General features: G+C 37.9%; 2 protein-coding genes across 3 annotated transcripts in view; one reads left to right on the forward strand and one right to left on the reverse strand.

Annotated features, from left to right (window-relative positions):
• The window catches only part of sigmar1 (sigma non-opioid intracellular receptor 1), a 4,056-nt gene extending 720 nt beyond the window's left edge, over nt 1–3,336 (reverse strand). Inside the window, exons 1-5 of the mRNA XM_046374932.1 lie at nt 3,064–3,336; nt 2,857–2,908; nt 2,407–2,555; nt 2,074–2,166; nt 1–1,952 (exon numbers count right to left, since the gene is read on the reverse strand). The exon at nt 1–1,952 is cut by the window's left edge and continues 720 nt beyond it. Of these exons, the coding sequence (XP_046230888.1) occupies nt 1,723–1,952; nt 2,074–2,166; nt 2,407–2,555; nt 2,857–2,908; nt 3,064–3,208 (669 nt within the window). The 5' untranslated portion in view covers nt 3,209–3,336 and the 3' untranslated portion in view covers nt 1–1,722. The remainder of the gene's footprint in view (nt 1,953–2,073; nt 2,167–2,406; nt 2,556–2,856; nt 2,909–3,063) is intronic.
• Nucleotides 3,337–3,485: 149 nt separating this feature from the next.
• The window catches only part of galt (galactose-1-phosphate uridylyltransferase), a 29,074-nt gene continuing 16,118 nt past the window's right edge, over nt 3,486–16,441 (forward strand). Inside the window, exons 1-6 of one of the 2 annotated variants that reach the window (XM_046374929.1) lie at nt 3,486–3,769; nt 4,785–4,954; nt 5,246–5,321; nt 5,873–5,921; nt 9,855–9,984; nt 11,236–11,292. In XM_046374929.1, the coding sequence (XP_046230885.1) occupies nt 3,733–3,769; nt 4,785–4,954; nt 5,246–5,321; nt 5,873–5,921; nt 9,855–9,984; nt 11,236–11,292 (519 nt within the window). In that variant the 5' untranslated portion in view covers nt 3,486–3,732. Of the gene's footprint in view, nt 3,770–4,784; nt 4,955–5,245; nt 5,322–5,872; nt 5,922–8,135; nt 8,164–9,854; nt 9,985–11,235; nt 11,293–16,441 lie in introns of those variants that run through there. The other variant, XM_046374931.1, reaches the window with a different exon arrangement.

Genomic DNA, 16,441 nt, shown 5'->3' on the forward strand with positions numbered 1-16,441 from the left:
CAAAGTGCTCCTAAATTTCTCCAAAGGCATATCTGTTGGTGTTTAACAGCGCCACAGACTTTGTACAGTATTTTGTGTTAAATATCTGCCTTACAGTTTGAAAAGAAGTCATTGGGCCACAAAGGCGATTAGATTTATTGGACAAACTGTTGAGAGAGAAAGAGAAAAAAAAAAGGACTGAATATTATACATCAAGCCTAAAAATAAAGATGGGGAAGGGTTCTTAAAAAAATGAATACACACACACACCATAACAGCGTAACTATAATCATCACAACACTGCCTTCTCTGAGCTGGTATGAATCGGGCTATGACTCATACTAGGCCACAAATGCGATATTGCACACATATCCCAGACAGTTCACTTCGTCTCAGGTTTTCAGAAAGACATTCAGTATAAGCAAATCATCGATTGTCAGTGAGGAAATACAGCCAAATGTCAGGACAGACTTCTCTGAAATAAAAGTGCTTCTTGATATTGACTACTTATCACAGAATATTTGTAATGATCCATAATTAGTGTAGTGTAGTGTAGTGTACACAACTTGCATACAGTGTGGCTCTTGTCCAGGTCTGTTTTTCTGTCAACTTCACAGAAACCAAAAAAGCTTCCATACGCTAGCTTTTAAGCCAGGGGCTGACTGGTAATCAGTTAATTAATTTAAAAAGCAACTCACGGTCTCCTGCCTTTATGAGAATAAGAGAACGTTGTTACGAAAAGGTCACTGCTGTCCATACGTTGAGTGGGTGGAGGAACAGACCGAGCACATAGTTGTTTTCTTCACCACAGAGTTTAAGTTTTAAGTTGTTTGTTGCTGCAGCGTGTTGGTCAGCTGGACTCGTTGGTTACTGCTCATCGCAGCTCCGCTCTGTTAACATTAGTCTCTGGGTGATGGCTCAGAAGTATTCACGATATACTTCATATGAGGTCATCTCACAAATGTTATCATTAAGACATGCTTGTCAACACTGGCTTTTGTGAAGATGAACTACAAGATACCTGTAGCACACAAAACCAATTTTGACATTTGTCAATGCCAAATCATCTATGTGTACATCATGATAAATCTATTGTGACACCCCCGACTCCAAGTGTTTACTAAGAAAACTGCGGTTTTGGCTTTGCATAATATAAGAAATCCCTTGGTCCCCAAATTTGATGGTCAACACCCAGTTTTAACAGCAGAAATTTATAAATCGGTGCTTATTTTTCGAAATGACTGATCTTTCTCTGGAGCTCAGTTTTTTAAGCCAGATCCTTAAAATATATGGATGTCGTATTTTTTTTTTTTTTTTTTTATGGGTACCAACGACCTCTCTGACAATGTGGGCAGTTTGAGCTCTCATTGTTCACGTTCACTGTGTACATTAAGATGCTGAGTTTGATTCAGAATGATGCTTTCTTCGGCGTCGATTTTGGTGAGTGGTACGGCACCTAACTCAGTGTTGCACTGGTAATGCAGTGTGGCATCACAGGGTAAAGCAAAAGAGACTCCGACATTTCTGGATAGTCTATTGAGAAACGAGCACTTGAATGTGGATGTGATCTACTGTATGTATGCAAAATTGAATCGTCTACAATTCCAGTTTAAAAATATCTGAGCTATGAATGACCTGGAAGAGATGTTTTCCCCATGCTAGATGATGGTGGTCAGGAGTAAAATGGCGTGTGATGACAAGGTGAATGTTTACACATTACTGCTCCTGTGCTGGCATCGAGCCTCAGAAAACCCCAGCCTCTGTAAGCAGTGTACCAGCCTCGAGCAGCAGACCTTTTACGTAGACACGGATGGTGTAGAACATTGTGAGGAAGTCCTGGGTGCTGAACAGAGTGTCTGCAAGGGCAAATCCCAGCGTGGAGGGGATGAAGCCTTGGCCATACTCCACCATCCACGTTCCGGCGCTCCACTGGACCGACGTCGCCTCGCCAACACTATGCACAATGGTGTCACCTGTGGAGGTTTGGGGGGTAAGTAGAAATGGAAAAAAGAAAACAGTTTTTCAGTCATTTGTGTAGGATAGACAGAAAACCATTTTTATAAATGCATTAAATTGCAGATTAAAATGAGCTACCAGGGTAGTATATTTCACTCTTGGTTGTTCCCTCCTTCCACTGTCTGAAGGTGCCAGATATGATGGTGTCAGAAATCTCAGCCCAGTAACGACCTGATGGAAGAAAAGAGGAGACACAGTGCTAAATTTCTGCTGTTTCCTATACAGAACGATCAGAAAATCCCCCAAAAAGAACACAAGCTTATCACAAGTGCCAAGAAAAGGGCACTTATGCTTATAGAGTGTGAGAGATGTTTATCTTAAAAACAGATCCTTTGTGTTTGCCCCAGATATTTCGATATAGTAAGTATAGTATAGCAAATGGACAAAACTTCAACCCCCATCAGTCCTCACCTGAATGTCCCCCTGTGTCCACTGCAGTCCCAAAAAGCAGCAAATACTCTGTGAGCGAGGCATGGAGGAGGCACATAGAGCCCATCCAACCTCCGGCATTCACAAACACCCACTGCAGGTCCTCGTCCGGCAGGATGTGGCCGGGATACCTAGTTCAGGTACACTTGATTAGTTGTTTTTTTAAACACATTACACATATTAACATGAGAAAGTTGTTGAACACTGACAGACTAAATAATTACACGATCCATACAACAAACAGGATAATCATTAGATGCAAACCCACTTGCAAAGAAGAGGTAACAGTCTAATGCTCAACTGATGAGACAACTGACTGATTATGTATCAAAATATTCAACAAATTGATCATGGGAAGATTGCTGAAGAAAACGGCATCCTTGTCAGTAAATATCTGGATATATTTGTGATGCAAAACAATGTAATCAGTACCTCTTCCTAAGCTCCACCACCACTTTGGAGAAGGCCTGCTCATGATCCTGTCCTGAGAATAGAGACATCACAATGTATATGGAAGGCAGGAAGGGGGACTACTTGAGGTTCATACATTCGTGTTGTTTTACTCTGACCTACATTTGAGTGAACTTCAGTTTGGTCTTGATTCGAAGTAGTCACAGAAGTCCCCATTGCCAAACTCACCTGCGTACTGTTTGGCCAATTTGGCGATGTCTTCTTTGTTGAAAACGTACTGCTTGGTAGCCATCCAATGCCGCAGCAGCAGCACGACCAGAGCGGTGACTGCGGCGAACACTAACAATTTTAAACTCGTTCTGACAACAGACATGGTTAAAACAAAATTAAGCAGACGGAGACAAAGCAGCAGGTTTGACTACACGTGGGAAAAGGTACAGACAGGTTGCTCCAAACACGCCATCGGCTGAGGAGGCGTGGAGAAAGCTTCTTCCTGATCAGCCAGGGGGCATCAGCCAATCAGAAGGCGAGTCAGTCTCAGAGGCGACTGTAACTTCAAGGTTGCCAGCATGTCGTAAAACCCCCTTTAGCTAGCTTAGATTCATTTTTACATATCTATATAAATTTAGTAATCTGCAAGGATACATTTAAAAGGTTGTATTAAATACGTACATTGAATGTTCATCTTATTATTATTTTATAGTTTTCGTCCTTATTTTCGAACTTTTAGAGGTTCTTCGTCGTATGCTGATTTGTCCCAAAGAGCACGATTTTCCGGCTTGTCAGAAAACAGGAAGTTGGCCAAGCGGTGTTGGTGTTGTCAGCATTTGGTAACGATTAGCTAAAGTTCAGATTTGACACCGTAGAGGAGACAGTTCTCAAACAGCACCGACCAGCATGAGTGGCAAAAAGGAAGTCAGTTTTGATCCAAAAGGTATGGGTGTTTTATTCATCCTGGATAAGCAGAAGGTCCTGTTTACGTTTTTGCAGAAAGGTTATTTCGGCCTCTATTTAAAAAGTTTTAGTTTTACTTTTCCTTGCTAAACGTCAAATCCACCTTTTACAAATAATCAGAATACACAGTCAAGCTTAGCATGGATCCATCACGCTACAGAGTACTTCAGTCATTATTGTCAGCTTACTGTTTTCCTATACTCTATCTACTGTAAACGCATCACGTTTGCAATCATAACCAATTGACCGAGTATTATTAACATATCTACCTAGAATGATGCTTCGTGGATTATTTACAGCCGAATTTACAGAAAGGTCCTCATTATTCATAAAATTCATTGAAAAATATATTTTTTTCCATAAGCTGTTTCCCTGATGTTAGATGAGCCTTTAAATTAACACATTTTCAATGGAGTTTGGTTGCCTTAGGTTTTCAGTCCAAGTGAACCTATCGGTTTGCTGAAACCAGTGTATGTTGATGTCAAGTATCCCAGTACAGTGGCAATTTCATGGTGAAGCTAATTGGTCAGGCCTGTATTCTGACACAATGCCCTTTGCTGTACGGTATGCACAGTCAGCAGTGTAGTCCCGTGACAAGAGTTCCTGCTGCTGTTATTGTGCACGGTGTTGCATGAACAAGTGTCGTCACTTTAATCGACATACCGTAATCATTTGTACCTGGATGCTTTTGGATGTTTTTCACTGTTTGATGTCTTGCTAATGTGTAGAAACTAGAGCATAACACTTTTTTTTATTACATTTTTTAGCAACTATATACTAAATTCTTATTCTTATTTTTGAAAAAGGGGCCATTTAATTGATAAAGACAACTATGACTGGTTGCAGATATAAAAATAAGACTAGTTCATCAGATTGATTTCAGTGCACATTCACATGATCAGATATCACTGTCAAGAGAACCAGCACTCTCTGTAAACATGTGTGTGGGTGTGTGCAGTTACATAGCCTTGTCTGTTGTCTCCTAAACCTTTCAGAGCACCAGCACCTGCGTTATAACCCTCTGCGGGACACGTGGGTCCTGGTGTCGGCTCACCGCATGAAGAGACCCTGGGCAGGTCAGGTAGAAAAACCTCCTGAGGAACACATACCCAGATATGACCCTGGCAACCCACTCTGTCCTGGGAACACTCGTGCAAATGGAGAGGTAAGAACTGGTAGAGTAAAGTAATTCAACAGATGCACAGCCCTACATTACACAGCAAATGGCAGCTTGTTGTCGATCAGGTTTCTCATCCTGACAACCAAAATGTTTACTATTCTCTTGTCACACGTCAGCTCCACCCAAGCGCTGTGCAGTCTCTTTTTCTGTTCCAACTGCTGAAAAGATATCAAAGCTGCCAAAAAACATATGCCAATTATAAATGGTATTTGCTTTAGATAACAAAATGCATGTTATGTTTTCTCTCTCTCTCTCTCCCATTTCTGATACTTCCAGGTAAATCCTGACTATGACAGCACTTTTGTATTTGAAAATGACTTCCCTGCTCTTCAGCCAGATGCTCCAGATCCTGGTGAGTAATGCTGTAAAAGTACTGCAATAAGTTATTGAGTTAAATAATAAATATTATTTAAGCAACTGGTTATAGTATCAGTGTATAAACATTTTTTCATCTGCCATTTTTTGGCATATTCTAATTTCATGTACACTATATTGACAAAAGTATTGAGACACCTCGCTGTCACACCAACAAAGTCTTTAATGACATTGCATTCTAAATACACAGACAGCTTTGCACAACCCCTAAAAAACAGCCCCATAAAGAGGTGTGTCTGGATACTTTTGTCTTTTTAGAATACTTCTTAAGGTGTTCAGCAGAATTGTACAAACAGATTGCCTGTTTGCTCTGTTTAACCTTAGCTATATAAAATCCAAGATTTAAATTAGCATTGACTATTTTCCATACCTTTTATATACATCGTTTTTAACACATATTAATCACAACATATTTTGTTATTCAGATAATTTCATGGCACAATAAACTGTTCGATCATGGCTGATTGTGGATAAATGTGCTTGAGCCGAACATGTCAAATAAACAGCATTTGCTGTTGTGCTCTTCAGGTTCTGATCAACATCATTTGTTCCAGTCTAAAGCTGCCAGAGGCGTCTGGTAAGAGCAACGCTTCTTATCACATATTACAGGAATAATCAATGTGTGCTGCCATAGTGTGTGAAGTGTGGGTAATTATGACTTGGATTGATTCACACTGTGTTATTTATTGAAAGGGACTGAAGATGGAATCTAACGGCAAACTAAATCTGTTTGAATACATCAGATAGCAATATTTATGTTTGATACCTGGTCCTTTACCAATAAACTAAGACAATACAGAGTTACAATGAGATAAATATTAAACAAATAAGTAACATCATTGAACGTGTGGCTGGAAGATTAGAATGTATTCAGGGATGCATCTTAATCAATGTTCCTTTTTAAAAAATTATGATGCATTCAAATTTATGACTAATTAAATCTGAAGTGATGAGTGCAATCAGAACAGTCACGCTGAGGCAACTCTCATTCGTTGTTGTGATCATCATCATCATCATAATCAGCCATTAGGTTAAGTTAATTTTGTTAATCAATGCACCGCATGTCACCTGTTTTCAGGATGTCTTGAACTATGCAAAACAAGATCCCAAATCCACACTACACATACATTAAGAAGTGTGTTTCCTCTGTGAGGCCAGAAGGTGGAGATGTTTTCTCACCACTCCATTTTATTGGAGTTGGAGGCTTCATTGTTATGATGATGTGAATTTCAGTCCGTTGTTATTTATCCCAGATGCTGTGTGTTGGTAAACAGGGGATAAAATCTTTCCCTGTGGCCAAATCTTGCTGATTCCCCCCTCGGGATAAATAAAGGAATTCTGATTCTGAGTATGTTCTGTTGAGTAATTTCTGATCTCTAGGCACTCACTGTTGCATCTATTTGCTGTCAGTCGATAGATGGTCTGAAAAGCAATCAGGAGAGCAATCCTTTTGTTAGTTCTCACGTTGCTTTCTTTCAAAACTTGACTTCACATGGTTCTTACAGTTCCACGGATCAGTCAGTGTATCGTCATGACGGCAGTCCACTCACACTTCATATCTTTTCAAAGATAAGGTTATTAGGTCATAGCAGTTTGTTTTATCTTTGAAGACATTCCTGTCATTCCTTGGGAATCCTTGAATGATTCTGCCAGACACCATTATTACATAACAGCTGAATAATAGATGAACTCAAAATACTGTGCTGCATATGCAAGTTGAAAACTGAACCTGGGGTTTAAATCACATGTGCTGGCAGATGTCAGTTTTTGCTTTCCACACATGATCACAGTGTAATGAAGCACAGAAACACTACTTTGTTCTTCCTTGCAGGGTGAGATTATTTGTGTTTTTTTCCATGAAGTAGATTTTGTATGCACACTTGGTCAAAGCAGTTTTTGTTGTGAATGGTTGTGGTCTGCACAGTCCCTTGGACGTGTCGAAGAAAGAAGAACCTGGAAAATGGACTAGTGCTTGTTGCCCTGCAGCAACATTCAGAGAGCCTATTAGAGGGAAAACAAAATGGGAAATGGGATTTGGGGCATTTGGGTCAGACACAAAAGAAATGTGTGAGGGAAGAGTTTCCCAATTACTTACTGTATCAGCCCTTCTCAGTCATACATTTACCTTTCAGCAGAATTATCCTAAATCCTGTGACAACAGATTTGGCATCACTTAATTTTATAAACCCGATTGTGTCCTTATAATTCCCTGAACGGGAATTAGTTTCCAATAACATCAGTTATTATTAAATATATTATTTGGTACAGCAATTCATGCCCTCCTCAGGATGAGCTGTAATAACTTTAATGATGCCCTGACTTTCCTTGAACATTATCAGGTCACAATTTAGACAGATCCAAAACTTTAGTTTATGACCAAATGCCTAAGTAACAACATTCCCATCAGCCTCAGCTGTACTTTGTGTTCACTAACAAATGTTAGCATGCCGATACGTCTAATTATGATAGAGGACATGATTAACATTATACTGGATTAGCATGTTATTATTGTCACTGTGAGCACGTCAGCGTTGGGTTTGTGTAATGTTGTCTTAGACTGTTTTAGTGCTTGTCGGAGTCCTAAACACACGTGCATACATATACACGAGAGCTTGCCGCTCCGATAACACTCATGAACAATTCATAAACACAACCATTCAGTTTTGCTCAGAGCATAAACACCAAAGTCATGTTCAATTATTGACCATGTACGAGCTGCTCAGGCACTAAGAAGAGCCTGTCCATCGATACAAACATGTTTTTTTTTTTTTTTTTTTTTTGGTTCTGACAGTCAAGCTGGTATCCCCTTGGAACCATAGGTAAGCCTGCAAATAAACAAACATGGCTATTCTCTTACTCACACACATACACAGAAAATGTGAGCTAACTACATACGCTATTTTTATAATATTATAATATATATATATATCTATATATGTATATATAGATATATATATTTGCCCATTCAGATCTCACTTCTCAAAAGGTTCTCATAGATATGGTAGTAACACTGACATTTGTGATAAGATTTGGTTGCACTAACCAGGATTAACTTGTTCACTCAACTCTCCATTGGTTTTCAAATCAATGTAAGTTAAAGTTTAATTTTATGTTTCCACTGGTAGTTTTCCTTCACCTGTCATAAGAAACACAAAGAAAGCTAATACTATAATAGAATTAAATCTCATGAATGAATCTGGGTTAATGCAAGTATGGTCACATTTGGCAGTGACTGTATTTCAGAGTAAAAACCGTCATCAGACTCAAGCTTTCCATTTATTAAATGCAACCATTTTTCCAATTGATCTGAAGAGCACCTCCAACAAGAGCACTGGCACAAAATCCAAAGAAAAAGATGTCAAAGAGGATGTGTAGCTGTTTTTGACAAGTGGTCTCGGTGCACCAGATATACAAGAAACAATCTCACAGGACATCACTTTTACTTTTACTAACCAGGCCAATCCCAACTATGGTAGATCAAGCTTTTTTTTTTTTTTTTTTTTTAAATGTATTTCATGGAAAACTCAGGCAAGACAGCAGCAGCACATTCATCACTTATTAATCACAACCACAACAGCAACAACAAAACAGGATATTAAATAATAGATACTCAAAATATAAAGAGTGAGACAGAACAAAGAAAGAATGACAGGTGAAGAATGAAATGAATCGATGTTTCTTCCCTGTTTTTAACACCTAGGACGAGTACAACACTAAAAACTTGTGCTGCTGTCAAGATTTTAGCAATAGAAGTTAATTTTGTATTTATAGAAAGTACTGATTGAACCTCTTTCTTTTAAGAAACACTAAAAGAAAAAGGTTCATTAACAGCCCAGTGTTTGACACCTTTTTTAATTTGTTTTTTTTATTTTGCCATGATATACAGTGCAGATAGTCATCATGGTCTTCATCTAGTACCAAAATTAGATACTAGAATTAGAACTTTTTAATTTGTCACCAACTACCTGTAAAAGTAGTGACAGTCCCATCAGCCTCAGCTTTACTTTGTATTTAGTGCTAATTAGCATGCTAACACGCTAAATAAAGTTGGTGCATGTGGCAAACAATGTCTGTTAAACATCATCACATTAACATTGTCATTATAAGCATATTAGCACACTGACGTTAGCATTTAGCTTCAAGAACCACTGCACTGCTGGTAGAAGACTTGTAATGTTGTGTTTAAGTCCCGCATTTTGCTGCATTGCCCACTTTATTTAGCCAGTGTTAGCTGCTAACCCTCTTTCAAAAATACTAAAAGGGACAGTCAGAGATATATATAACATATTGCTAAATACTTATACACTTTATGTTTCAATCTTTGGTGTGACCATTTTAAGCTCACAAGAAGGAGATATTTCAGTTCAATTGTAACATGCTAACCAGGTTTTGACCAATACATGGGAATTGTTTATTCATTGTGCATTTTAAATCCTATTGATATGATGCATTATTATTCCCTTTAACTAATATTTCTCCTGCTATCTTCTCTGCCTCATCTGTTTTCCAGTAAGGTCATGTGTTTCCATCCCTGGTCTGACGTCACCCTCCCTCTCATGAAAAAGCACGAGGTTGTTAAGGTGATTGACAAGTGGGCTGGGCTTGTAGAAGAACTAGGCACCACGTATCCCTGGGTTCAGGTATGGGATCCACGCACACACTCATTCCGATTCACTTTCACACATTATCGATTTAATTTCTCTCAGAGCTGGATACCTGTAAAACTCTTAACAGGTGAACTTTTCAACCCACGCTCCAGCGTCACTGATCATTTCATTTTCTCCTTTTTCCAATTTTTCTTTTTAATGTGTCTTGTATCGGATTGGATAAAACTTTAATAAGGCCTGGGGGCGAATTCACAAATTCAGACATGCAGCAGCAGAGAGAGAAGGATATGAATAAAATAATATGCCGAAGTTCATACGACCGATCAGTTAAATTATTCCTGTATCACATGCTTACAGTAAGTAAACAAAGATGCTGTGTTTTTGTATATAGATTTAGAGATTAGACGCTAATGCACATCTTAACTGGTACATTATTATGTCTATAAATAAAATGATGAGTGAATCCAGAAAATGCTTTTTGTCGTTGTTGTTCTTTTTGTTTGTTCAGTGTGTTTTCTTTCAACAGCCCCCATGATTTTTTTATATTCATTTCAAGTTGCTCAAATAGTCAGTCATGTATCAGCTATAAAGCTATAGGATCAATGAATGATCCCACTATATTCCAGCTCATTTGTCTGCACTGACATTTGTATCAGTGTATGCATTACAAAGTATTGACATTCTTTGATTATATTTACAAACCAACACAGTACGGATACAATCCCTAGGGATACGTCATATTCTGCAGTTCCGAACCATCCCCACTCCGTCACCCTGGATGGTGACAGATGTTGGGAGCTTATGGTATTGTGTATGCATCACTACAAATCAAAATTCCTTCATGGGATTTAAAACACCAGTGAGTGCAGGCATCTTTTGATGTTTTGATGTTTTGGAAGGAGGCACTGAATGACTTGGGATTCCTAAAAATTCTTCTAGACAAATCCATACATAGCTGCAGGAGAAATGGAAATGTTAACTAAATATCAGTGCCAAGGACAGCTCCAAATAAGTCAGTTTCCCATAAGAAAGTCCTGTTCCAGTCGCCTGCATCAGTAAGGATTCCTTGTTAGGAACTTTGACCTTTGGTTTCCTTAAGAAAATAGCATTTCCTGTAGGTCCCAGTGTACTTGGACAGCCCAGTGCTGACCACCAAAGGGTTCTTCTCTTCCTTTTTTGTTCATATCTTTGTAATCCTGTTGCATTGCTTTAGTTTTGTTGTTCTAAATATGAGTAATAAAGGTAAACTTAACCCTTGTAACTTTTCCGCTTCTGTTTTTTTAGATCTTTGAGAATAAAGGAGCTATGATGGGCTGTTCAAATCCACATCCTCACTGTCAGGTAGGAAATGCACCACACATAAAACATATTCATTTGACTTATATGTGTCTGTAAGTGTGTAAACACTGAGCAGTTTGAACTACGTTAATAAGTTAAGTGTTCTAAAGTTGAGGATAAGGTTGTCACAATACCAGAATTTTAAACTTCGATAAAGTACAAGTATAAAAACTGATACTTGACCACAATACTACTGCAAAATAAATAAATAGAATTAAAATAAATAAATAGAATTTTTTTTATCAACAACATGCACACAATGAGGGTGCAGGGAAAGTCACTGAATACTAAACTATTTGTAATAATGTTAATGGAAGTCTTGGGGGTGAAAATCTGATTGTGGATCTGTTTTTTTAAATTTTTTTTATAGCTGTGGTACTTTAATACCATCAGATGTGGATGTGAATCATATAATTTTAATTGTGTTGTAAAAGTAATAAGATATCAATACTTTTGACATCCATAGTTCAGGAATATACACTGGCACACGTACACAAGCCACTTCTTCCAGTACAACCACTTTCATGACAAGTTATTAATGTGAAATAAAAAATGCTTTTATCACCAAGGCACAGTAAGATTTGTGTCGTTCCAATTTGCACATCTAAAACACTGTTTTTTATTTTAGACTCAATATGAGAATGAAGTTGAGATGTGCTAGACATGTCTCAACATAGAAGCTGTTATTTGACTCCACAGGAATCAATGCCTTTGTCACTTTTTTTCACTTTTCTTCCTTTCCTCTTTTTTTTTTTTAATGCTTAATCCCATCTTTATTACTGTTTGGGTATTTTCTTGTCTTTTCATGTTTGCCTATTCAGTAAGGTAATTCAGGCAAGATTAACAACTCAGAGACAGGGAGAGACGGAGGATTATTTCCTGTCAAGATGTCTCTTCACAATGTGATGTTGAGAGAGAGTGCAATCGGGAGGGAGAAGGACAAAAACAGAAGGACTATTAGCTGGGGCAGACCGAGTGATATGTTGAATTTTAAACAGCAATATTGTCGTCAATACGGTCCAAATAATATGTCAGCTATCCAAACAATGTGGAAGACAAATGAAACGGACTAAAACCTGAAATGAAAAAAAAAAAAACACAACCAAAGGGAAGCACACTTAGAAAGACAGGCCCATCAGAAAACAAAAATCTGAAGCAATCAGTGAACACATTTCAAAGGTAGATAAAGGTAGAAAAAAAACATGTTGAACAGACGAAAACCACTTCAGGTTGCAGATGCAATGAGAATAACCTGCCTCATCCTCTCTCTCATGATACTTTTTCCAAATGTTTAAAGGTATAATATGTAACTCTTCACCAGTAAAATGTAAAAACAACTAGACTTGTATTTCATTCATTTCACCTGTTGCTTTCATGAGAGAATCGGAGAGTGAGGGAGGAAGCTGGCGAATGTAACTAAACATAATGTGAACAAAGCTTAAAATATTGTGAATAAAAATGATTACCTCATCTGGGAGCATCTCTGCATGAGTCACCTAAGATATTGATTCTCACTGGCTTTGGTGCTTTTAAACAATGAGGACAACAACTCCCATGATCCTGCACTACCTCTGTTTTGTTTTTACTGACACATCCTCAACGGTATAAACTATACACTGTGTGAGTGAGTTTTATGATTAAAAAATCGAAATATCTAAAATGCAACAGCTTGGCAAATGTTTACAATCTCTGAGATGAAGACAGTAACAGTAATGAATCTGATTGCACTGATAGGTTCCTCCTCTCTGGTTGATGAATGACATTTCAACAAATGAGAGGTAAACTGAAATGCTTGCTTGAATTTGTGCTGTGGATGTTTTCTAAAGCTGTAATGTTTAAATAAACAGCAGAGGGCAGTGTGTGACCTTAAAATAACATGGTTTAAACGTGCTGTACCAGACCGATCTATTTCCTTGTCAAGGGGTGTTGTTTCTTTTGTTACTTCAGGAGTTTGCTTTAAAATGTAGAGTAGGATACAGTTACTGTAAAAAAAAAGGAGAAACTTTCTGATTAACATGGTTTAAAACCCCTGCAAAGTTTCGTTTGTACAAGTACAACTACTGCCAGATCAGAAAAGATGCTTTTTGTTTTTATGCGGTCCAGTAGCCTACAAAAATATAATTCAGACTCAAACCTGAGTCCAAGCTTTGATGGAGCTTTTTAAAAAGTTTTAGCAATTTGGTTTCTTATTTCTTTTCTTTTTTTTTTCCCCGGCAGTCCAGACTTCCCTTTCTTAAAACATCAAAGTCCAAGAAAAGAGTAATGTGTAAATGTGTGTGGGTGTGTGCGTGTATACAGCCAGCCAGACAACCCCTTCAGGCCAAAAACGTAAGAAGCAAAGATCTAAAACTTTGAAGAATAACGAACAGAAAATGTAAATCATGTTCTGGAGGCAGCGTTGCTTTTGATAAGTTCGGTCTCACAGGAGCAGAGTTGTATGTATTTTTATGTAAGAGGAGGAAGGAAAACTTGTGCCGGTGGAATAGTGATATCCTTTTTTACGTAAGTAATACAAACTATATAGAGTATTAATTCTCTGAAGTGCTCGGAATGTTGTTGTTGAAAACATCAGTCTCTCAGGCGCATAAGGTTACTTACTGAGTTCATATATATCTATATATATATCTATATATATAGATATATATATATTCACTCTTGGTGAAGTTAAAAGGGCTGTTAAGACCAATGCCTGTTATTTTCTGTCTTGTGGAGAATTTAGTTGTTTTTCTCCTGTGTATGAATCAACAGTCTGCTACTGGATAGATGATAGATCCATGCATACAGAAACACAGGTGTATAAATAGATGCACAGCTACAGATGTTGGCAGGTGTACAAATATATCCACACACACTGGTGTGCATGTCTGGAGGCATGCAGATGTACAGTATTTACACATATAGTTCACACATGTCTGTTTTGGTCTTTCCAGGATCAGGATCATAAACACAGTACAGCCTTTAGCCAATAGTCAGAAATCATTTATATTAATGTTATGCTAGGTTGCTTTTTGCTTTCATTGCAGTAATGTGTGGAGAATCTTACCAAGACCTGCGGCCCAAAATGCCAACATACAATTTCCAGCTTTCCAAAAAATTACTTTGTTGTTTCCTCTTTATTATTAAGAACATTATTCATGAATCTAAACCCAGGATGATACAGATGTAAGGCATGTGCCCTGGAGGCAAAGCCAGCGGGACACTGATAAACTGCTTCAAAAGTAAAAAATGATGAAGCTCAGATGACCAAGAGGATTCTTTGTACATTTCATGAAGTTAATGCAGCTATAGTTTTTTGTTTTTTTGCCTGTTGTAAAGAAAAGACAAAAAAAAAAAAAAATTTGTAGGAGCCTCTATAACAGTGTGATTCTTGCACTGCATTCTGGGTGAAAAGTGGAGGAGTGTTTAATCAGAAAACAATTTGCCATGCAGCCTGAAGCAGTGCTTCTTATAGCAGCAGAGAATGCCTCTGATTATTGCTTTGTTCATGCTGATGGAATATAATTGGAAGACCAACTCCTGGTGACACAAATACGCTGTAATAAGCCTAAAAATCTCTCTAACAATTAAAACAAAAGGGAAAAAACCCTGAAAGCAGCTCATAGTCGTTCCAAGCCAGGAAAAAATATGCACAAATAATCAAACTAAGACCACTCTCATCAATATTCTTGTGAGGGTCTCAGTCATCACAGCATGAATATATGTTTACAAGCTTTTAGACTGTTGAGTTTTGCATTCCTGTCTTTTGTCCTTTAGTTTGGATGCAATTATGGAGGGAAATAAGCATATGTAAGTACCTCCTATTCAAAACCCTTGTAACTTGCTGCATCAGGTAGTGATTTATCATGCAGCAATGAGTCAGTGGTTACATATTAGAGTCATTTGGTGTTCTTTGTCTGCTTTTACGGCCATTACAATACCATAAAGTGCAAGCATAAATTATCCAAATGTCTGTCGTGAGGTTCACTGTTATCCATAAAAAGCTTTCTGAAATGCAACAGAAGTATATTATGAAGCTAATTCTGCAGCCCAAAAGTATCCCAACGTGTGATTGAAAATGAACTATAGTGCTGTTTGTGGAGCTGAGTGATGCAGAAAAATGTTTTCCACAAATGAAGTGACCTGCTGTATCTCATTTGTTTTAAAGCATCAAGCTGGCCTGTTGTCTCCAGGGATGTATACTTTTTCAGTCACAGTTAATACCAGCGTCTCATTTAGAGTAAACTCTGTCTGCGGCAGAATGACAGTTGGTGGCTGATGAGAGGAAAGTTTCAACAGAGTGTTTGTCTCTCTCACAACAGCTGCTTTAAACTTGTAAATCCTTATTTAGAATTGTTAACAATCACAATCAGGAAGGCTAATTTAGTCAACAAGTGATTAGTGCTCTGACATTTAGACTGTTTCAGCTAACTGAAGTTGTCATGCTAGTTAACTTAAATGTTAACTCACTGACTGTAATTTAGTGTGACTTTAACACTTTTTATGTATTTTATGTATCATATCTGGTGAAATGTAGTCCTTCATAATGTTACGCCTGCTTTGTACAGAACAATAAAAGGTCATACCAGTGTTTTTACATAATTTAGTGAATTAACAACAAATTACATATTCCTAAAATGACTTATTAATATCTACACATTGTATTAGTAATTGAAATATACTTTTACATCCAGGCAGACTTTCAATTTATTATTTCTCTATTAACATCACCTGTTAATCACTTTTGATAGTGTTGGTTTGTGGTACCACACTTTCAGCTGCATTATTTCTCAACAAAACTATGATGTGAAAACAGATACTGTCACAGTTCTGGGCAACAGGAATGAGGACCTAAATGCTGACACACTGACAGCACTGGTTCAGGGCACTGTACTAAGACAGAGGTCAAATAACAGGGAAACCAAATTCAGCAATGAGTGGGCAGGCAGTAAGTACAAGCCAATAAGTCCAAATGACCAGGTCACAGATGAGCAACAGGTCATGACCATGTTAAGGGTCATGACATGAACTGGCTGGCTGGAGTGCTACAGCATGTATAGATTATTTGGCTGTTTGGAGAGAGGAAGGTGCTGGTATATATTCTGGAAATTAAAAAAGAACAGTTGAACAGGGAGGAAAACAAATCCAGTTCTTGCAAATGGAGGGGAGCTCTGAG

The sequence above is a fragment of the Scatophagus argus genome, chromosome 20 (assembly GCF_020382885.2).
Source record: "Scatophagus argus isolate fScaArg1 chromosome 20, fScaArg1.pri, whole genome shotgun sequence".
Taxonomy (NCBI): domain Eukaryota; kingdom Metazoa; phylum Chordata; class Actinopteri; family Scatophagidae; genus Scatophagus; species Scatophagus argus.